This window comes from Rhinopithecus roxellana, chromosome 12, assembly GCF_007565055.1.
Source record: "Rhinopithecus roxellana isolate Shanxi Qingling chromosome 12, ASM756505v1, whole genome shotgun sequence".
NCBI lineage: Eukaryota > Metazoa > Chordata > Mammalia > Primates > Cercopithecidae > Rhinopithecus > Rhinopithecus roxellana.
This window is the reverse complement of record NC_044560.1, coordinates 104,943,962-104,965,537: the sequence shown is the minus strand read 5'-3', so window position 1 is coordinate 104,965,537 and position 21,576 is coordinate 104,943,962. Positions and strand designations below refer to the sequence as shown.

The 21,576-nt window shown below is 52.4% G+C and overlaps 2 protein-coding genes across 9 annotated transcripts; one reads left to right on the top strand and one right to left on the bottom strand.

Moving 5' to 3' along the window:
• Positions 1-1,699: 1,699 nt before the first annotated feature.
• Positions 1,700-17,028, bottom strand: GEMIN7 (gem nuclear organelle associated protein 7). Of its 8 annotated transcripts, none has more exons than XM_010377506.2 (3): positions 13,173-13,452; positions 12,427-12,549; positions 1,700-2,511 (listed from the first exon to the last, which is right to left on the bottom strand). In XM_010377506.2, the coding sequence occupies exon 3, from the start codon at positions 2,501-2,503 to the stop codon at positions 2,108-2,110; it is 396 nt and encodes a 131-aa protein (XP_010375808.1). In that variant the 5' UTR covers positions 2,504-2,511; positions 12,427-12,549; positions 13,173-13,452; the 3' UTR covers positions 1,700-2,107. The 8 variants fall into 8 exon arrangements, 7 of the variants coding, with proteins under 7 accessions (XP_010375808.1, XP_030768910.1, XP_030768913.1 ...); XM_030913050.1 differs by lacking the exon at positions 13,173-13,452 and adding an exon at positions 12,837-13,166; XM_030913053.1 differs by lacking the exon at positions 13,173-13,452 and adding an exon at positions 11,597-11,637 and having other exon boundaries at positions 12,427-12,780.
• On the top strand, positions 15,659-21,550 carry ZNF296 (zinc finger protein 296). Its single transcript, XM_010377507.2, has 3 exons — positions 15,659-16,640; positions 16,853-17,002; positions 20,474-21,550. The coding sequence occupies exons 1-3, from the start codon at positions 16,343-16,345 to the stop codon at positions 21,451-21,453; spliced, it is 1,428 nt and encodes a 475-aa protein (XP_010375809.1). The 5' UTR covers positions 15,659-16,342; the 3' UTR covers positions 21,454-21,550.
• The last annotated feature ends 26 nt before the right edge of the window (positions 21,551-21,576 follow it).

Below are 21,576 nucleotides of genomic sequence, written 5' to 3'. Positions count from 1 at the left end.
GGAGGTGGGAAGATCACTTGAGCCCGGCAGATTGAGGCTGCACTGATCGCGCCCCTGCACTACGACCTGGTAGACATAGCGAGACCCTGTCTCAACGAAAGGAAAGAAATGGGCCGGGCGCGGGTGCTCACGCCTGTAATCCCAGCACTTTGGGAGGCCGAGGCGGGCGGAATACGAGGTCAGAAGATCGAGACTATCCTGGCTAACACGGTGAAACCCCGTCTCTACTAAAATTACAAAAAATTAGCCAGGCGTGGTGGCGGGCGACTGTAGTCCCAGCTACTCGGGAAGCTGAGGCAGGAGAATGGCGTGAACCCGGGAGACGACGGAGCTTGCAGTGAGCCGAGATTGTGCCACTGCACTCTGGTCTGGGCGACAGAGCAAGACTCCGTCTCAAAAAAAAAAAAAAAAAAAGGAAAGAAATGAAAACATTGAGGCTAGACTAACTGATGAAGAGTGGTAACGGCATAAAGAAGTCGAAAAGAAAGACGGATAGCAGCTGCATTCAATATATGAGTACAGCTGATGGATGCTGACAGAGAGGGATCCCCCGGAGACGAAGCCTCGGCCTCTTCGGTAGTCTCCAGTCTTCCATTTGCTCGCTGCAGTTACATCAACAGCTCTCTGTATAGGGGTAGTTGCATAAAATACAACTTAAATCACAATGCTAAAATAAATATGAGCCCATGAGCAATGCTAAAATAAATATGAGCCCATGAACGGTATCATAGGCCTGATTTTAAAAAACAAAACCTAGGAGAAGATAGAAATTCCAAAGGCGAGAGACGAATCTGCCAACCCAAATCCTGGGTGACAAGGCTGGTGGGTCACCGAGGCAAGAACAAACCAGCGCGAGCTCAAGCCACACCCCTAGGCTCATACCCAACGCTTGACATTCGCCGCCGCACTTTCGCCACGCTTTCCCAAGCGCACCCGGCAAACTGAAGGAGGTGGGGCTGAAACCATAAAAGGGGACTGGGCGGAGCGAGCCGCGTCGTCGCCAAGGCAACTCGAGAGCTAGGCGTCACGAACCGACTGAAGGCAGCTGAGGTTGCTCCTGGCGCGGTTCATCATCGGCCGCCGCACTTTCGCGACTGAGACAAAACGACGCTCACCTTTACTTAATGGAAGGCTTCGCTTACATCCTGAATTTAAGAGAACTACAGAAGGGGACAGAAACTGCTTTCTTTTTAAACAATGCCCTGAAAGGTTACTAGTGACAGGGGGCTTAGTGAATCGCGTGATGTGAACGGCCAAGCTACAAGGCTGGAGAGAAAAGAGGAGGGGATGAAGTTGCACCCTGATCGCGAATCCTCGGCCTTTTATCAGGGGCGCCGCCACTCGAGATCCGACCATTCACCTCCAACGAGGGGACAGCGAATCTGCTGTCGTGTGCAGTCCACAGCAACCACAGGTGGGGCAACAGGAGGAGCGCTTGGGCACGACCACGTGACCCAACATGAGCCACCGCCCGCCCCAAAATGAAATCAAATCCTAATCTCTCAATCCCGGCATTCTGGTCACTCCAGCATTTCCAGGAGACTTGCGGCCCTGCAGCCCCTACACCTTTATCTGGGCTCCTGTCCTACTTAGCCCAGCTCCACTGGATTCAGCCCTGGGATAACTACCCTACCAGCTCCTAAAGATGACTCCATCCCCGTGGGTATACTTAATTAAAGAAAGAAAAACAGGAGTCGAATTTTCCTGGGGTAACTGGTTCTTTAGCAGGAGGGGAGCACTGGGGAGTATCTTCAGGGTGGCTGAACTTTGCAGCCTCTTTAATAACGTCCCCCTGTGCAGGTTGTCTCCTTTATCACCCCACCCCGATGCCCTGGTCTTCAATAAATGGCAGCAGGCCCATATTTCTGTAGGGTTCAGAGTTCTGTGAGGTAGAGCATTCCTTCCAATGGAATCTTAGAATTCCTAGAGTTGCAGAATTTTACTGACTAGACCCAGGAGGTCTCAGGAGTCCAGACTTGCTTAAAGCTTGGCTGAAAATTCCAAGGGAGCTCATAACTCCATGGGGCCCAGAGTTCCTGGCTTGGGAACATTGGGAGGCCTGGGATACAGTGGCTTAGCCTCAAGCAGAAAAGTGAACACAATGTCTTTATGGCTTGAAGGTATATGAAATAATGTCACTACATCGGAGCAGCGCCTCTGCTTGCACACCTATGGGAGTCTGCAGCTGTGACACGTAGAAGTTGGCCACATCCAGGTCGGTGGCTCCGAAGTGGGCGGCCACACGCACACCCTCGTGCAACGTGAAGCTCACCTGACGACCCACCATGGCCAGCAGGCTGCGGAGGTAACGCTCCCGAAGGGCAGCTCGGGCCCGCTGCTCTTGGAATTCCGGGGATTCTTGAGCTATGGGACACTCCTGGATTTCAGGAACCTCTGGCCTCACGGGGGCTCTGCGTCCATCAGGGGCAAAGCCACGGCTGAAGCCATCAGGGCCCCGGGGCAGCCGGAGCACAGGCACAGGAATGGTCACTGGAGTTTGCATTGTCTTGGCTGTTGAGTGAAGAAAAAGGGCAGGAAGTCATTACATGGTAAGCATGGGGCTAATGAAGGAGGGAGGAGTGGAAGCAGAGGTTGGTCTACCTAGGCAGCTCCACTTCACCTGTCCCAAACCGATCCACCCTGCTGAAATCTGTGCCATCATTCCCCAGTGGCTTGGATCAGAAACAAAGTGTCACATGCACAAAAACATGAGCCCCATGAAGGCAAAGACCTTTGTCTGCTTTTAAAACAGCTTTATCTCAACTTCTAGGCAATAAATACTTGCCAAAAGATGAACTCGGCCAGGCATGGTGGCGCATGCCTGTAATCCCAGCACTTTGGGAGGCCAAGGAAGGAGGATCACTTTGAAGCCGGGAGTTTGAGACCAGCCTGGGCAATATAGTGAAATCACATTTCTACAAAAAAAAAAAAAAAAAATTATTTTACATTAGTTGGGCTACTCGGGAGGCTGAGGGAGAAGGATTAGTTGAGCCCAGGAGGCTCAACTAATGTAAAAAATTATTTTACATTAGTTGGGCTACTCAGGAGGCTGCAGTGAGCCATAATCGTGCAACTGCACTCCAGCTTGGGTGACAGAGTAAGACACTGTCTCAAAAAAAAGAACAAACCCCACCTTTCTCTCACACACAACCCATCCAATCCATCAGGAAATTCTGTCTTCTAGATAGACTCCCACTCACGCAGGAGCTAGCTTGAAAGGTCTCCCAGTGGCCAAATCTGGAATCATTTGAATACAATAATGATAGTGACAGATTATAACCCACTGGGTAAAACAGAAATCCATAATCCATACTGATAATAAATAAATGAATAAGGAAGAGAAGAAAAATATAATCCTTACTGTAGACTGACAAGTAAATAAATATAAAAGATATAGATGCAAAAATGTGTGGATAGGGCCGGGTGCAGTGGCTCACACCTGTAATCCCAGAACTTTGGGAGGCCAAGGTGGGCGAATCACTTGAGGTCAGGAATTCCAGACCAGCCTGGCCAACATGGCGAAACCCCGCCTCTACCAAAAATACAGAAATTAGCTGGGTGTGGTGGCATGTGCCTGTAGTCCCAGCTACTTGGGAGGTTAAGGCAGGAGAATCATTTGAACCCAAAAGGCACAGGCTGCAGTGGGCGGAGATCACACCACAGCACTCCAGCCTGGGTGACAGAGTGAGACTCTGTGTCAAAAAAAAAAAAAAAAAAAAAAACATGGATGGGAGTTAGATGAAGTATAAGGTAGCTACATAGTATTAACAGACTCATAAGATATTCATTCACTGTAAAGGGCAAACACAAATTTATAGTGGAGGAACCTGGTATACACCCCCTTAACTTAGTGATCAAAGCCAACATCTCCAGGAATGGGACACTAAGAAGGACAGGGCACCAATTCTGTGTTATTCCTTTTTTTCTTCTTCTTTTTTTTTTTTTTTGAGACGGAGTCTCGCTGTGTCCCCCAGGCTGGAGTACACTGGCATGATCTCGGCTCACTGTGAGCTTCACATCCTGGGTTCACGCCATTCTCCTGCCTTAGCCTCCTGAATAGCTGGGACTACAGGCGCCCACTACTGCGCCCGGCTAACTTTTTGTATTTTTAGTAGAGACGGGGTTTCACCATGGTCTCGATCTCCTCACATTGTGATCTGCCCACCTCGGCCTCCCAAAGTGCTGGGATTACAGGCGTGAGCCACTGTGCCCGGCCCTTTTTTTTCTTCTTAAAGAGACAGGGTCTCACTATGTTGCCGAGGCTGTTCTCCAACTCCTGGCCTCAAGTGACCTTCCAGCCTCTGGGCCAAACAAGGACAACGGGGACAGGCATGGTGGCTCACGCCTATAATCCCAGCACTTTGGGAGGCCAAGGTGAGAGGATTGCTTGCGTTCAGGAGTTCAAGACCAGCCTGGGCAACATGGTAAGACCTTGTCTCTACTAAAAATAAAAACCATTAGCCAGGCATGACAATGTACTCATGTAAGTCCCAGCTACTCAGAAGACTGAGGTAAGAGAATCACTGGAGCCCTGGAAGGTTGAAGCTGCAGTGAGCTATGATCACACCACTGCACTCCAGCCTGGGCAAGAGTGAGACTTTGTCTTAGAAAAAACAAAAACAAAAACAGCCCAACTAACCTGGGCTCTTCAAAAATATTAAAGTCATGACCAGGCGCGGTGGCTCACGCCTGTAATCCCAGCACTTTGGGAGGCCAAGGCGGGTGGATCACGAGGTCAGGAGATCGAGACCATCCTGGCTAACAAGGTGAAACCCCCGTCTCTACCAAAAATCCAAAAAATTAGATGGGTGTGGTGGCGGGGCCTGTAATCCCAGCTACTCAGGAGGCTGAGGCAGGAGAATGGCGTGAACCCGGGAGGTGGAGCTTGCAGTGAGCCGAAATTGCGCCACTGCACTCCAGCCTGGGCAACAAAGCAAGACTCTGTCTCAAAAATATATATATATATATTAAAGTCATAAAAGACAAAGAAAGGCTGAGAAAAAAAAATGTATAAGGCTGGAAGGAGTGTCTCACACCTGTAATCCCAGCACTTTGGGAGGCAGAGGTGGGCAGATCACTTGAGGTCAAGAGTTCAAGACCAGCCTGGCCAACATGGCAAAACCCCATCTCTACTAAAACTACAAAAATTAGTCAAGCATGGTGGCAGGCACCTGTAATCCCAGCTATTCAGGAGGCTGAGGCAGGAGAATCGCTTGAACCTGGGAGGCGGATGTTGCAGTGAGCCCAGATGGCGCCATTGTACTCTAGCCTGGGCGACAGAGCAAGACTTTGTCTCAAAAAAAAAAAAAAGAAAGAAAAAAAAAATACACACACACATATATTTATTTATTCACAACCTAACACTTCTCACCTCTTCCAGTGCCAGCATTCTGCTGCCGTCACAGACGCTTCCTGCCTAGAGTACTATAGTGAACTCCCCTCTGGGTCCCTGGCTTCCACCTTCACCACCTCCAGTCTACAACCCACACCCTGTTTGTTAATGCCCGAGTCAGATCACATGTCTTCTCTGCTCAGAGACTCTTGTGGCTTCTGTCTTGCTCAGAGACAAAGTCAAAGTCCTCACCACAGCCCTGCTGACCCTGTGAGCTCTGGATCCTGCCGGCACCCTCGTGGTTACCACGCTTGCTCTCCCCACCCCAGCCACACAGGCCTCCTCGCTGATCCTCAGGCGCGATGCCTGGCAGTCCCTTCTTGGGCCCTTGCACTTTCAGTTCCCTGTATCTGCCTGCATCTCCTTTCTCTCCGTAAGCTTCAAGGTGGCCACCTTGCTTTTCCCACTGCTGGATCTCCAGCCTCCAGAAAACTGCCTGCCATAGAGACCAATGAGAATTCATGAATGGGCCGGGCATGGTGGTTCACGCCTGTAATCCCAGCACTTTAGGGGCTGAGGCTGGAGGATCACTAGAGGTCAGGAGTTTGAGAGCAGCCTGGCCAACATAGTAAAACCCTGTCTCTACTAAAATACAAAAATTAGCCGGACGTGGTGGCACATGCCTGTAATCCCAGCCACTTGGGGAGCCTGAGGCAGGAGAATCACTTGAACCTGGGAGGCAGAGGTTGCAGTGATCAGAGGTCATGCCGCTGTACTCCAGCCTGGGCAACAGAGCAATACTCTGTCTCAAAAACAAACATTGGCCTGGCGCAGTGGCTCACACCTGTAATCCCAGCAGTTTGAGAGGCTAACGGAGGTAGATCACAAGGTCAAGAGTTCGAGACCAGCCTGGTCAACATGGTGAAACCCCGTCTCTACTAAGAATACAAAAATTAGCTAGGCATGGTGGTACATGCCTGTAATCCCAGCTACTCAGGAGGCTGAGACAGGAGAATCACTTGAACCTGGGAGGCAAGGGTTGCAGTGAGCCGAGATCTCACCACTACACTCCAACCTGGGTGACAGAGCAAGACTCCTCTAAAAAAAAACAAACAAACAACAAAATCAATGAAGAGTGGAGATCCCAGGCCAGTTTAGCTGTGTGACCTCAGTAAGAGACAGCTTTCTCTTCCATTGTATGGAAAAATAGCCCCAATTGCTGCCTATGCTGTTATTAGGATTCAGCAGGCTCCTGCCAGACAGGGCCTGGCACATACTAGGTTCTCCATAATAGTGAACTGCTCTTGTTGTTAGTATTGCTGTGTGACCTGGGGTTAAACAGCTTGACTCATCTGTGCTGCTTCCCCATCTGTAAAACAGAGCCCTAACTCACAGGGCTGCCATGGGTACTCAATGACCTAACTAACCTGTGATGTCTGGCATATGTCTGCGACATATGAAGCACTATGCTATGATGTCGAACACATATAGGGAAATGCCAGCCTTGTGGGTACAGACCTGAGAGAGGAGGACCTACGTTTTAGCAGCTGTACCACTCCCTGTGGCTCTCCCTGTGGTGGTCCTCTCCTCTCTAAAGCCTAGTGAGGACTAACTAAGCTGAGTGACAAGCGTTGGGTACCCAGGACCCTGGGGCCAGGCACAGAAGGGAGGTGACTGAAATTGTCCTTTTTCTTTCTTTTTTGGAGACAGTCTCACTCTGTCGCCCAGGCTGGAGTGCAGTGGCGCCACCTTGGCTAACTGCAACCTCTGCCTCCCAGGTTCAAGAGATTCTTGTGCCTCAGTCTCCCGAGAAGCTGGGACTACAGACACACACTACCATGTCTAGCTACTTTTTGTATTTTCAGTAGAGACAGGGTTTCACCATGTTGGTCAGGCTGGTCTCCAACTCCTGACCTCAAGTGATCCGCCCACCTCAGCCTCCCAAAGTGGTGGGATTACAGGTGTGAGCCACTGTGCCTGGCCTAAATTGTCCTTTTTCTTATTAGGCTCTTCCTGTCTCTGCACATGAACTATGAGCTCCTTGCAAGACAGGACCCTGCAGATAGGCCAAGGATGTGAGCCAGGGCTACTCAATCTGGACACTATTGACATTTGGGGCTAGATAATTATCTACTGTGTTGTGGGGCCTGTCCAACGCATAGGTGTAAGGTTTGAGCAGCATCCTGGCCTCTGCCCCCTATTAATAGATACCAGTAGCATCCCCTCTTCAAGTTACGACAGCCAAAAATGTCACCACTGGTGAACAGTGAACTGGTGAATGTGAATTGCATCTCAATACAATGTTTTTTTAAAAAAAGTCTCCATGAATTGTCAAACGTCTCTTGATAGCCCCAGATGAAACACTGATGCAGACAAACAGGTCACAAAGAGGGAGGAAGGAATAAAGATGGCTATAGAAGACATGAACATAGGCTGGACGCAGTGGCTCCCGCCCATAAGCCCAGCACTTTGGGAGGCCAAGGTGGGCAGATCACCTGAGGTCGAGACTAGCCTGACCAACATGGAGAAACCCCAACTCTACTAAAAATACAAAATTAGCCTGGTGGTGCATGCCTGTAATCCCAGCTACTTGGAAGGCTGAAGCAGGAGAATCACTTGAACTTGGGAAGCAGAGGTTGCAGTGAGCTGAGATTGCGCCATTGCACTCCAGCGTAGGCAACAAGAGTGAAACGCTGTCTCAAAAAATAAATACATAAATAAATAAAATTAGCTGGGCTGGGCATGGTGGCGGGCTCCTGTAATCCCACCTACTCGGGAGGCTGAGGCAGGAGACTTGCTTGAACCCGGGAGGCAGAGGTTGCAGTGAGCTGAGATAGTGCGCCACCGCACTCCGGTCTGGGCGACAGACCGGGACCCCATCTCAAAAACAAACACACACCCCAAAAATAGCCAGGCATGGTAGCACATGCCTGTAATCCCAGTTACTCAGGAGGCTGAGGCATAAGAATCACTTGAACCTGCGAGCCAGAGGCTGCAGTCAAGGTCATGCCACTGCACTCCAGCCTGGACAGCAGAGCAAGACTCTGTCTCAAATAAATAAATAAACAAATAAATAAAAATTTTAATTAATTTTATTTTATAGAGATGAAGTCTCACTATATTGCCCAGGCTGGTCTCCAATCTGGGCTCAAGCGATCCTCTTGCCTCAGCCTCCCAAAGTGCTGGGATTACAGCCCCTGAGCCACCACACCCAGTCACTAAATTTTAATTTTAGAAAGGAAGAGGCAGCTGGGCACGAGGTGGCTCATGCCTGTAATTCCAGCACTTTAGGAGGCTAAGGCAGGTGGATCACTTCAGCCCAGGAGTTTGAGACCAGCCTGGGCAACATAGCAAAATCCCATCTCTAGAAAAAATAGAAAAATTAGCCAGGCAAAGGGTACGCTCCTGTAGTCCCAGCTACTCAGGAGGCTGAGATGGGAGGATCTAGTGCGCCCAAGGAGGTTGAGGCTGCAGTGGGATATGATTGTGCCACTGTGCTCCAGCCTGAGAAGAGTGAGACCCTGTCTCACAAAAAAAAAAAAAAGAAGAGAAAATGTTACAAAGAGCTCTCCCTGTGAGGCATCTAACCTTATCACCCACTCTGCATAATTAGCTGCCATATCTTACTGATCTCACATGCCCACAGGTGGCCCAAATAGAATCTTCCTTGGCAAAATTTTTTTTGAGACAGAGTCTCACTCTATCACCGAGACTGGAGTGCAGTGGGGCGATCTTGGCTCACTGCAACCTCTGCCTCCCGGGTTCAAGCGATTCTCCTGCCTCAGCCTTCTGAGTAGCTGGGGTTACAGGCGCACGCCACCACGCCTGGCTAATTTTTGTATTTTAGTAGAGATGGGGCTTCACCATGTTGGCCAGGCTGGTCTCCATCTCCTGGTCTCAGGTGACCCGCCCCGCCCACCCCGCTCGGCCTCCCAAAGTGCTGGGATTACAAGTGTAAGCTGCCGTGCCCGGCCGGCAAAATTGTTTTTATTTTAACTTTATTTTATTTTTCTTCTTGGCAAAATATATAGCAGAGGTCTGTGAACCTTCTCTGTAAAGTATTTTACTGTCACTGCTCAGCTCTGCCAAGTAGCACAATAGCACCCATAGACAATATGGAAACAAATGAACATGGTTGTTCTCCAACAAAACCTTACTTACTGGGACACTGAAATTTGAATTTTCTATCATTTTTATGCACCAAAGGAAAGTTTTCTAGCCAGGTGCGGTGGCTCACAACTATAATCCCAGCACTTTGGGAGGCTGAGGCTGGAGAACTGCTTTAGCACAGGAGTTCAAGACCAGCCTGGGCAATAGAGCAAAATCCCATCTCTACAAAAAAAAAAAAAAAAATTAGCTGGGCATGGGTCGTGTGCGACTGGAGTCCCAGCTACTAAGGAGACCGAGGTGAGGGGAATCGCTTGAGCCCAGCAGGTGGAGGCTGCAGTGAGCCGTAACTGTGCCACTGCACTCCAGCCTGAGTGACAGAGTGTGAGACCCTGTCTCAAAAAAAAAAAAAAAAAAATTCACTCATCCACATTATCCAGCATTATCATCACATCATCTGAGTACCTGCTGTGTGCATGACCCACGTTGGGCGGTCTTGGAAATACATCTAGGACTGAGACAGCGCAGTTCTGCCCTTGTGGGCTCACAGTCCAATAGGGGACACAGACCTGTCCTCAGGCAGTGATGACCCAGAGTGAGCAGGGCTGGAATGAAGGAGTCCAGAGGAGACATCTGACCAGCCTGGGGGACAGGGGGTAGTTTCAAGGGAGCCCAGGAAAGATCCCTAGAATGAGATTACATTTGAGCATAGACCTGAATGAAATTAGGAATGGAGCCATGTGGAGATTCCAATCAGAGCGAAAAGCAAAATGCAAAGATCATGGAAAGGGTGGCTTTGGGGCGTAGCAAGGAGGCCAGCGTGGAGGAGGTGGGGACAGGAACAGAGCGCCTTGTGGGCTGTGATGACAATTCGGGTCTCTACTCTGAGACTGAAGCTGCTGGACAGTTCTGAGTGAAGGACGGACAGGATCTGGCTTAGGGTCCTCAGGACCCTCTGCCCGCTGCATGCACAATAAACAAGGAGACTGAAGGGAGACACCAGGAGTGCAATGAGGAGGCCACTGTAGGGCTCCAGGTGGAAGAAGATGGTGTTTAGGATGGGCTGGGGACAGTGGGAATGGGGAGAAGTGGTCAGCTGGGACTATGTTTGAAAGGTCGAGGCTGGGCACAGTGGGTCACGCCTGTAATCCCAGCACTTTTGGAGGCTGAGGTGGGTGGATCACCTGAGGTCAGGATGAGACCAGCCTGGTCAACATGGTGAAACCCATCTCTACTAAAAATACAAAAGTTAGCTGGGCGTGGTGGCGCACGCCTGTAATCCCAGCTACTCGGGAGGTTGAGGCAGGAGAATTGCTTGAACCCAGAGGGTGGAGGATGAAGTGAGCGGAGATCGTGCCACTGTACTCCAGCCTGGGTGTCAGAGTGAGACTCCGTCTCCAAAAAAACAAAAACAAAAAAAAGGTCAAGAGCCCTTGCTGATGGACAGGATGAGGGTTATATAATTTGAGGGAAAGAGCAGCCAAAGGAGACTCCAAGGGTTTTTTGTTTTGTTTTGTTTTGTTTTTCCTGACAGGTAAGACCACGTGAATGGAATTAAGGGATATTTGCGTTTTCTAATTTTTTTTTTTTTTTTTAAGAGTCTCGCTCTTGTCACCCAGGCTGGAGTGCAGTGGCATGATCTCGGCTCACTGCAACCTCCGCCTCCCGGGTTCAAGCAATTCTTCTGCCTCAGCCTCCCGAGTAACTAGGACTATAGGCGCGCACCACCACACCCGGCTAATTTTGCATTTTTAGTAGAGACAGGGTTTGGCCATGTTGGCCAGGCTGGTCTCGAACTCCTGATCCGCCTGCTTCGGCCTCCCAAAGTGCTGGGATTACAGGCATGAGCCACCGTGCCCGGCCTTGCATTTTCTAATTTTTTAAAAAGCACATTTACTTGTTTACTTTGAGGTGAGGTCTCCCTATATTGCCCACACTAATCTCCAACTCCTGGACTCAAGATATCCTCCCACCTCAGCCTTCTGAGAAGCTGGGATTACAATCCCACGCCACCACGCCCTGCTTGCATTTTTTAATTTCTCTGACCACTGTCACTCCAATTTAGTCAGGCCTCACCAGCCCCCGGGGTCTTTCCTGAGCCTAGGTTAACACTTGAGTTTCAAGAGAAACACCCTCGTCTCCAGGGTGAGTACTTACTAAATGAATTAGATGAGTGGCCAAAGAATTCTGTTAAATCCCTGGATAAAATGAAATTAAGGGAGGGTCAGTATAGGGCCTTGTATTCTCCATTAGGAAAAAAACCAAGGGAGATTTGGTCATATTGATGCAATCCCCATTTTCGTCAAGTGGCCAGTGAAGCTGGCAGGTCTAATCTTTCCTTGGGCTGGGTGCGGTGGTTCACACCTGTAATCCTAGCACTTTGGGAGGCTGGGGGGGAGGGGGGGCGGATCACCTGAGGTCAGGAGTTCCAGACCAGCCTGACCAACATGGCGAAACCCTGTCTCTACTAAAAATACAAAAAAAATAGCTGGGTGTGGTGGCACACGCCTGTAATCCAAGCTACGCGGGAGGCTGAGGCAGGAGAATTGCTTGAACCAGGGAAATGGAGGTTGCAGTGAGTGGAGACCGCCCCTCTGCACTCCAGCCTGGGCAACAGAGAGACTCTGTTTCAAAAAAAAAAATCATTTCCTTGGTGCCAGCTGGAGGGTGGAGGAAGAGGGAGCAAACTCAGGCCCTCACCTGTGCCCCATGCAGAAAGACAGACTGTGGAGCCAAGGTGTAACCTGATAAGAAACTGGTTAAAGAAAGGTCACACAGGGTGTGCCCAGGAGGGTAGAGGCAGACATTATCCATTCTCCCTGGTGACCTGGCCCCAGCGGCCTTTATCCTTTCAGTCTCCAAGGCAAGGATTTCCGAAGGATTCAGGGAAAAATGCCCAAGCCCATCCCCCACAACTTGCAAAACTAGTCTTTTACATTCAAGAGCCCAACACTTAGGTCAATGGCAGGGGCAGGGGTTTCACAGACCTCTCTCCTGGTAGCCTTGGTGCTCCAGAGAAGAGATCAGCTCAGTGGACAAACATTTGGCCAACTCTTCACAATTGCCGGGGTGGGGAACCAGCTGAGTTGTCAACTCAGAAGCCGCCAGACCTAATTAATTAACCAAGGTGCTGACGTGTCCACAGACACACACACATACACACACCGTCGGCTGCTGAATCTTGATGCAAATTAGTTAAATGGGGCCACCCGAGAAGGTCAGAACCCCAAGCACAGAATCTCTCCCCTCCCCTTCTCCCCTGGGGCTGGTCAGTTTCCTTTCAATTCCGCCCTGACCACCCATTGCTCTCCTTTTCTCATACTAAGCAGGTCCTCCCGGCCCCCAGGCGTCCACTCCCCACACCGCCCTGGGCGTTCGGACTGGACTTTCTTCCCACCTCCTGGTTCAGACTGAGCGAGCGATTCCGCTCCACGTAAAGCGGGATGACTGCCACCGATGCTGCTGTTATCGTGGCCATTTATTATTTTTCCGGAGGGGGAGTTTTCCGCCTTCTCCCTTCTCTTCACCCCACCCGCGTGGGACATTCCCGCAGCCGGTGATCGCCCAACAGTCCCTGATACTAGCGTCTGGGGACCAGAGCGTCCCTCCAGCCGGCGCTGCAGGCGCGGTCCTGCCTCTTTCCGTCACTCCGGGCGTTGCACTGGCGTAGGCGTCCAGAGCTGGGGCCGGGGAGAGGGAACCTGCTGGCGACCCCCCACCACTCTGTACTCACCGAGGTCCGCGGCTACTGGCGCCCCCACTTCCGCCGGCGCCCCAGCTGCAGAGGCCCGGGCAGGCCGCGAGCCGCGGAGCCTGGGTTCCGCCCGCGCCGCAGCCACTGCCCCACGTGGTCGCGGGCTGGCTCGCGGCTTTGCGGAGCACTTTGGTCCAATCTTACTGCCTGCGAGTTGGGGGCGTCTGGGATGCCCATTTTCGGCAGGAAGAAACTGAGGCTCAGAGAGGGGAAGACTTCCTCCCTGTTGGGTTAAGGGCAGAGCTCGGTCTTTGCATCCCCATCCCCCTACATGTAGGCACTCCTACCCCTCGCTTCCAGTGGGAACCCCCGCTCCTCTACAGGAAACCTGGAGATCATGGTTTCAGATGCCGCATATGAAGAAAGTAGCTGGGCTGGATCAGAGGCGGTCATTTTGTCCTCCAGCTCTCCCTGCAGTACCATTTTACAAAGGGGGAAACTGAGGCCTTGAGTGGGGAATATGAATCTCCCTATTCCAGGCCCAGTCAGAATTCACTTTCTCCATGCGGGGTCCTATTTAGGCAGGGATCCTGTGGGCGTTTGCTTTCCACTAGATCACCAAGGCCTAGTGCCAGGTACACAATTTGGTGCTTTCTTTGTAAATATCTGTTGAAAGAATATCATCAGGCACATAGTAGGTGCCCAATAAATATTTGTTGACTTAACTATGAACGAGTAGGGGCTGTATTTATGAACAGGACAGATTCCCATCCTGCCTTCTAGAACCTACGTTCTAGTGGGGGTAGAAGGGACAGAATAGGGTAAAACGAGCAAATATGTAAACAAGATCCTTCAGGGTTTGATCAAAGTGATGTATAAAGAATAAAATAGCCGGACGCGGTGGCTCAAGCCTGTAATCCCAGCACTTTGGGAGGCCGAGACGGGCGGATCACGAGGTCAGGAGATCCAGACCATCCTGGCTAACCCGGTGAAACCCCGTCTCTACTAAAAATACAAAAAACTAGCCGGGCGAGGTGGCGGCCGCCTGTAGTCCCAGCTACTCCGGAGGCTGAGGCAGGAGAATGGCGTAAACCCGGGAGGCGGAGCTTGCAGTGAGCTGAGATCAGGCCACTGCACTCCAGCCCAGGCGACAGAGCAAGGCTCCGTCTCAAAAAAAAAAAAAAAAAAAAAAAAAAAGAATAAAATAGGCCGGGCACGGTGGTTGACGCCTGTAATTCCAGCTCTTTGGGAGGCTGAGGCGGGTGGATCACCTGAGGTCAGGAGTTCGAGACCAGCCTGGCCAACATGGTGAAACCCTGTCTCTACTAAAAATACAAAAATTAGCCGGGCGCCTGTAATCCCAGCTACTCCGGAGGCTCAGGCAGGAGAATCGCTTGAACCCGGAGGTGGAGGTTGCAGTGAGCTGAGATCGTGCCATTGCACTCCAGCCTGGGCAACAAGAGTAAAACTCCATCTCAAAAAAAAAAAAAAAAAAAAAGAGTAAAATAAGGGCAATGGGATAGTGGGTGGCTGAGTTCCATGGAACTTAAAATTGGGTGGTCTGAGGCTGAGTGCAGTGTCTCACATCTGTAATCTCAGCACTTTGGGACGCTGAAGCAGGAAGATCGCTTCAAGCCAAGAGTTTCAGACCAACCAGGGCAACAAAGCAAGTCCCTGTCTCTATTTAAAAAAATTTTTTTTTTGAAAATTTAAAAATTACTTTTTTTAAAAAAAGGGTGATCAGAGGAGGCAGGATTGAAGAAGAAACCACTTCAGATAACCTTCTAGTTCCAACCTGCCCTACCTCCTTTGACAGATGGAGAAGTGAGATCCAAGAGGGAACTGGGGACAGATGGAGGTCATGGAGTGTAATTTGCAAGGCCTTCAGCAGGGTGGGGCTACTTTAGATACTGTTGGTCAGGGCCCTCTGCTCTCAGGAGGACAATGGAGCCCCGACCTGAATAACAATGCAGAACTCCAAGAGATCAGCATCTGAAATCAGCATCTGGGCTGGGGACAGCTGGGGGAGGACCAGTTCTGGCCCTGACCTCAGGGGGCTTGCATTGGGTGGGGGAGAGGACAGTCCACAAGCAGTTCTATACTGCCATGCGGTCGGTGCCAGGAAGAAAAGAATACTCATCAGGGATTGAGGGTGGGGCAGGGTGTCAATGCCACTTCAAACAGTGAGCAGAGAGAACTGCTTAGGGGAGGGAAGTTCAAGGAGGCGGAGTGGAGGCAGGTGAACTGCTTGGCTATTTGATTTTAATGGCGACTCCTGGTCTAGGAACAGAGTTGATGTGTATGATTACAGTCCTCCTCTGCTCAAAACCCTCCCAAGGCTCCAGTCTCAGGAAAACCAAAAGACCTTAAAGCGATCAAAAGATTGCTTGGATCTGCCCCCATTTTTTCACTGAACTCAATTCCCAACCCGTATTGCCTCTCCCTTTCCTTGTAATTCCTCAACGCCCAGGTCCACTAGCTGGCTTTCTTCCCTCCAACCTCAGATCCACCATGCCCTTTCCCAGCACAGGGGAGAAAATTGAATCCCTCAACCCCAGTAACCCTCTCCGCCTTTCCAGCTTTCTTTTGCTCCATGGCACTGGTCATCATCAAGGGCCATCTATATTTTACATAATTATGTTTATAGTGTCTTCTCCCACCGTCTAAACTCCGTGCAGGCAAACATTATCGTCTGTTTGTTCCCTCCTGTATTCCCAGTGCTTCAAACAGAGTCTGGCGCACAGGAGGCACTCAGTGAATGCTTGCAAAATGAATTTTTATTGTAATGAATTTAATGGAATAGCCCAGATTACTATTAAGCACCTAATAACAAACGTGACCGACTATTTTCTCGCTTGGAGGTGTGTGTGGGCATCCCGTGCCTCAGTTTCACCCGCCCTAAAATGGGATCAGGGATAGCTGTTTCAATGCCTTGTGGGAATTCGGTGTGATTAAATTTGGTCACTAAGCCAAGCGCAGGGGGCACTGCCTAGATTGAGTTAGGCCGCCGGCAGGGCCCCAGCAGCGCGGCTTGGTCCCCTCCCATCAGGCCCCGCCCTGGTAGGCGGAGCCACGGGCCCGGCCAGCACGTGTAAGAGTTCGCAGCGGGTCGCCGCAGTCACTCACCTGAGCGCGCACGGTCCGCGCGTCCTCCGCTTGTGCGTCCTCCGCCCGCCCGCCCGCTCGCCCGCTCGCCCGGCCCGCGACTCATGTCCCGCCGCAAGGCCGGCAGCGCGCCCCGCCGAGTAGAGCCCGCGCCCGCAGCCAACCCGGACGACGAGATGGAAATGCAGGACCTCGTCATCGAACTCAAGCCCGAGCCAGACGCGCGGCCCCAACAGGCCCCAGGGCTGGGGTCCTTCTCCCCGAAGGAGGTGTCCTCGGCGGGGCGGTTCGGCGGCGAACCCCACCACTCCTCTGGCCCCATGCCCGCCGGGGCCGCCCTTCTCGCCCTCGGCGCGCGGAACCCGTGGACTCTGTGGACACCGCTGACCCCGAACCTTCCTGGTGAGCGCCCCGGGCCCTGGGCCCAGCCTCCCTTACCTTTGACCCTCGGGTGGGACCCCTCCCTTTGGGCATGGGCCCCTCGCCCTGCCTTATCTCTTTCGCCGGGTCCTGCCCCCCAGGCTCCCTTCTGACCTTCGGTTTCCCCTCTCCTTCGGCACCCTCAGCCCCATCCTGGCCCCACCCCACGCTCACCACCCGCTTCCTCCCTGCAGACCGCCAGCCCTGGACCGACAAACACCCAGATCTGTTGACCTGCGGCCGCTGCCTGCAGACCTTCCCGTTGGAGGCCATCACTGCCTTCATGGACCACAAGAAGCTGGGCTGTCAGCTCTTCAGAGGCCCCAGCGGCGGCCAGGGCTCAGGTGAGTAAAGCCGGGTGCAGTCCCCCTCTCAAGTTCAAGGGCCAGGCTTCCTGCTGGAGAGGGACTGGGCTGGACGGCAGGGCACTGAGCACTACTTCCCCTTTCTCGCTTCCCATCGAGTGCAGCCTAGGCGTGGCCAGGGCCTGCCCGTCCTGAGGCAGGGACTAGTGGTGGTGGTGGGAAGTGGGGGCAAGGGGGGTTGGGCAGGGAAGGAGGGGGCCGCCTACAGGGTGTGGCCAGCCCCAGAAGACTAGCCCGGGATTTTGCCCCCCACACACACACCCCAACCTGGTTTCACTTCTCCTTCCCCTTGGCCAGAAATAACTGGCCAGGTGGCTGGACCAGGGTGGCAGTAGGGGGGGACCTCTGGGGAGGGCAGTGGCCCGGGGGGAGGGGGAGTGGAGGCCAGCTGGAATGGGGAGGTTGCCACCTCCTCCTGTCAATTCTGATTGAGGTGCTAGTACAGCTAACTGTTCGGAGCCAGGGAAGGGGCTTCTGGCTTCCCTTGGTGATGGAATCTCCCAGCACTGCGTGGTGGGAATCCCCTGGTTTGAGCGAGCTCCCGGGTGCTGGACACCAGGGTTCCTCCTCTTGGGAGGGAATTAAAATCCTTCACATGGCACTTGACCCTCGGTGAGCTTTTGGTCAGTGTTGGCCGCAGGGCTTAATCCAAACCTAATTTCCAGCCCCCGCCCCTTGCCCTCCTGAGACTTTTGAGAAGTGGAATTATTTAGGGTTGGGCCAGGGAGGGTCTGGTGGTGGGAGAGAGGAGGGGCTTGTGACTGATTGAATCGGCTTTAGAGTTGGAGCATGGAGAGTGGCCTGGCGAGTGAGTGAGTGAGCGAGCGAGCGAGGGGCTGTGATAGAATTGCTGGAACAAACCACTGCAGGGCTTGGAGAATCGTGGACACCTTGGTTTCACAGGCTCTGCAGTTTGAGCGCTTATGTGGATCTAAGCTCTCAACCATTCCCCCAAGCGAGGTCACAGCCACCCTTGAAAGGGAGGGGATCTCTAGGGTCCCTGAATTCTAGCAACTGAGGCACACAGACGACTATGTCTTGCCCAAGGTCACACAACTAGGGAGCAGAGAAGTCTGCATTTGAATGCAGGCCAGGCCTGTGTTCTTCACCCGGGACTGGTTATATCACAAAGGTTGTCTCATGCAAGACTCTAGAATTTGAAAAATGGAAAGGCAGTTCAGCTAGGAAGTGTCCTCTGAGAGTACCCCAAAGGTCCAGATAAAAATCCAAGTTCAGGTTTGGGGGCTGTGAATTTGAGATCCATGTAGAGGGTGGGGAACCCAGGTCACTACCACCTGTTTACTATGTGGCCACTAAGCTTTCTCTGTAGCTATCCCCATTATTATTATTATTATTTTGAGGCGGAGTCTTACTCTGTCACCCATGCTAGAGTGCTGTGGCACAATCTCAGCTCACTGCAACCTCCGTCTCCCAGGTTCAAGTGATTCGGCCTCAGCCCTCCAGGTAGCTGGGACTACAGGCGTGCACCACCGTGGCTGGCGAGTGTTTGTATTTTTGGTAGAGACAGGGTTTCACCATGTTGACCAGGCTAGTGTGTCAAACTCCTGACCTCAGGTGATCCGCCTGTCTCGGCCTCCTGAAGTGCTGGAATTACAGGCATGAGCCACCACGCCCGGCTATCTCAATTACTTTAAAAATTATTATTATTAAACCAAAATTCCTTTTATTTTATTTATTTTTTTTTGAGACAGAATCTCGCTTTTGTCACCCAGGCTGGAGTGCAGTGGTAGGATCTTGGCTCACTGCAACCTCTGCCTCTTGGGTTCAAGCGATTCTCCTGCCTTAACCTCCCAAGTGGCTGGGATTACAGGTGCCCGTCACCACGCCTGGCTATTTTGTATTTTTAGTAGAGACAGGGTTTCATCGTGTTGGCCAGGCTGGTTTCAAACCCCTGACCTCAAGAGATCCACCCGCTTCAGCCTCCCAAAGTGCTGGGATTACAGATATGAGCCACTGAGCCCGACCTAAACCAAAAATCTTATTCAAAAACCTCTGTTCCCAGCTGGACATGGTGGCTCATGCCTGTAATCCCAGCACTTTGAGGGGCTGGGGTGCAAGGATTACCTCAGGCCATAAGTTCAAGAATAGCCTGGGCAACGTAGCAGGGCCCCGTCTCTTTAAAAAATACTAAATTCAAAATTTAAAGCAAAAAAAAGCAAGCCTCGTTCTGCCCTCTCCCCCTCCCCCAGTAGTCTGGATTGAAATCCCAGCTTTACCCCTTCCAAGCTGTGCCACCCTGGGAAAATGCCTCTCTGTGCCTCAGTTTTCCTATCTGGAAAATGGAGATCTTATTTTCCTGTCCTGAGGGAAAGCTGGGCTATGAGCCATGGCTCAGCACCTAGCATTTAGGAAGCGCTCACTGAATTAACGTAACTTTTTTTTTTTTTTGAGACAGAGTCTCACTCTGTTGCCTGGGCTGGAGTGCAGTGGCGCGATCTCGGCTCACTGCAAGCTCCGCCTCCTGGGTTCACGCCATTCTCCTGCCTCAGCCTCCCAAGTAGCTGGGACTACAGGCCCGGCTAATTTTTTGTACTTTTAGTAGAGACAGGGTTTCACCATGTTAGCCAGGATGGTCTTGATCTCCTGACCTCGTGATCCGCTTGCCTTGGCCTCCCGAAGTGTTGGGATTACAGGCTTGAACCACTGCGCCCAGCCAACTTAACTTTTCAAAAGGTTTTCAAACACATGGCCTAGCGCAGTGGCTCAGGCCTGTAATCCCAGCACTTTGGGAGGCCAAGGTGGGAGGATCACTTGAGGTGGAGAGTTTGAGACCAGCCTGGCCAATATGGTGAAACCCCATCTCTACTAAAAATACAAAAATTAGCCAGGCGTGGTGGCAGGCGCCTGTAATCCGAACTACTCGGGAGGCTGAGGCATGAGAATAGCTTGAATCCGGGAGGTGGAGGTTGCAGTGAGCTGAGATTGCACCACCGCACCCCAGCCTGGGTGACAGAGTGAGACTATCTTTAAAAAAATGGTTTTCCCATCCTGGCTAACACGTTGAAACCCTGTCTCTAATAAAAATACAAAAATTAGCCGGGCATGGTGGCGGGCGCCTGTAATCCCAGCTACTCAGGAGGCTGAGGCGGGAGAATGGCGTGAACCCAGGAGGCAGAGCTTGTATTGAGCCAAGATCCGCCATTGCACTCCAGCCCAGGCAACAGAGCGAGACTCTGTCTCCAAAAAAAAAAAATGGTTTTCAAACACAAAGCCTCAGGTACTCAGCACCCACTCCACAGATTTTTCGTGTCCACTCCTCTGAGCATCAGCTTCCTTGTCCTTCCGGAGTGTGTGTGTCTTGTTACTGCCAAGTCCTTGGCCCCTGCAGGAGTGCCTGTCCCACAGAAGGTGTCCAGCTGGCAGCTGTGAACTGCAACCCCCATGACTCCTTCCTCTCCGCACTAACACTCTGCCTCTTTTTCTTACCAGAACGAGAGGAGCGAAAGGCCTTGAGCTGCCTGCGCTGTGGCAAACAGTTCACAGTGGCCTGGAAGCTGCTGCGTCACGCCCAGTGGGACCACGGACTGTCCATCTACCAGACAGAATCAGAGGCCCCGGAGGCCCCGCTCCTGGGCCTGGCCGAGGTGGCCGCAGCCGTGTCGGCAGTGGTGGGGCCAGCAGCTGAGGCCAAGAGCCCCCGTGCAAGTAGCAGCGGCCTCACCCGGCGGAGCCCCACCTGTCCCGTGTGCAAGAAGACCCTCAGCTCCTTCAGCAACCTCAAAGTGCACATGCGCTCGCACACAGGCGAGCGGCCCTATGCTTGCGACCAGTGTCCCTATGCCTGCGCCCAAAGCAGCAAGCTCAACCGCCACAAGAAGACCCACCGGCAGGTGCCGCCCCAGAGCCCCCTCATGGCCGACACCAGCCAGGAGCAGACCTCTGCGGCCCCTCCGGAGCCGGCTGCCCATGCCGCTGCCCCCGCCAGCACCCTCCCATGCAGCAGTGGTGAGGGGGCTGGAGCCGCCGCCACAGCAGGTGTCCAAGAACCCGGGGCTCCTGGCAGTGGGGCTCAAGCCGGCCCTGGTGGAGACACTTGGGGAGCCATCACCACAGAACAGAGAACTGACCCTGCAAACAGCCAGAAGGCATCACCGAAAAAGATGCCCAAGTCAGGGGGCAAGAGCCGTGGGCCCGGGGGCAGCTGTGAGTTCTGTGGGAAGCATTTTACCAACAGCAGCAACTTGACGGTGCATCGGCGCTCGCACACCGGGGAGCGCCCCTACACCTGTGAGCTCTGCAACTACGCCTGCGCCCAGAGCAGCAAGCTCAACCGCCACCGCCGCATGCACGGCATGACGCCTGGCAGCACCCGCTTCGAGTGCCCTCACTGCCATGTGCCCTTCGGCCTGCGAGCCACCCTGGACAAACATCTCCGGCAGAAGCACCCGGAGGCGGCCGGGGAGGCCTGAGCCCAGGAAAGGCCGCCACTGTCCCTGGCACCGCCACCAACACTTGTTGACCTCCTGTTTTTGCCCCCTTTTCCAAGTAAATTTCCCCTTTTATTTACACTCGTTTGGACTCTGGCTTTCTTG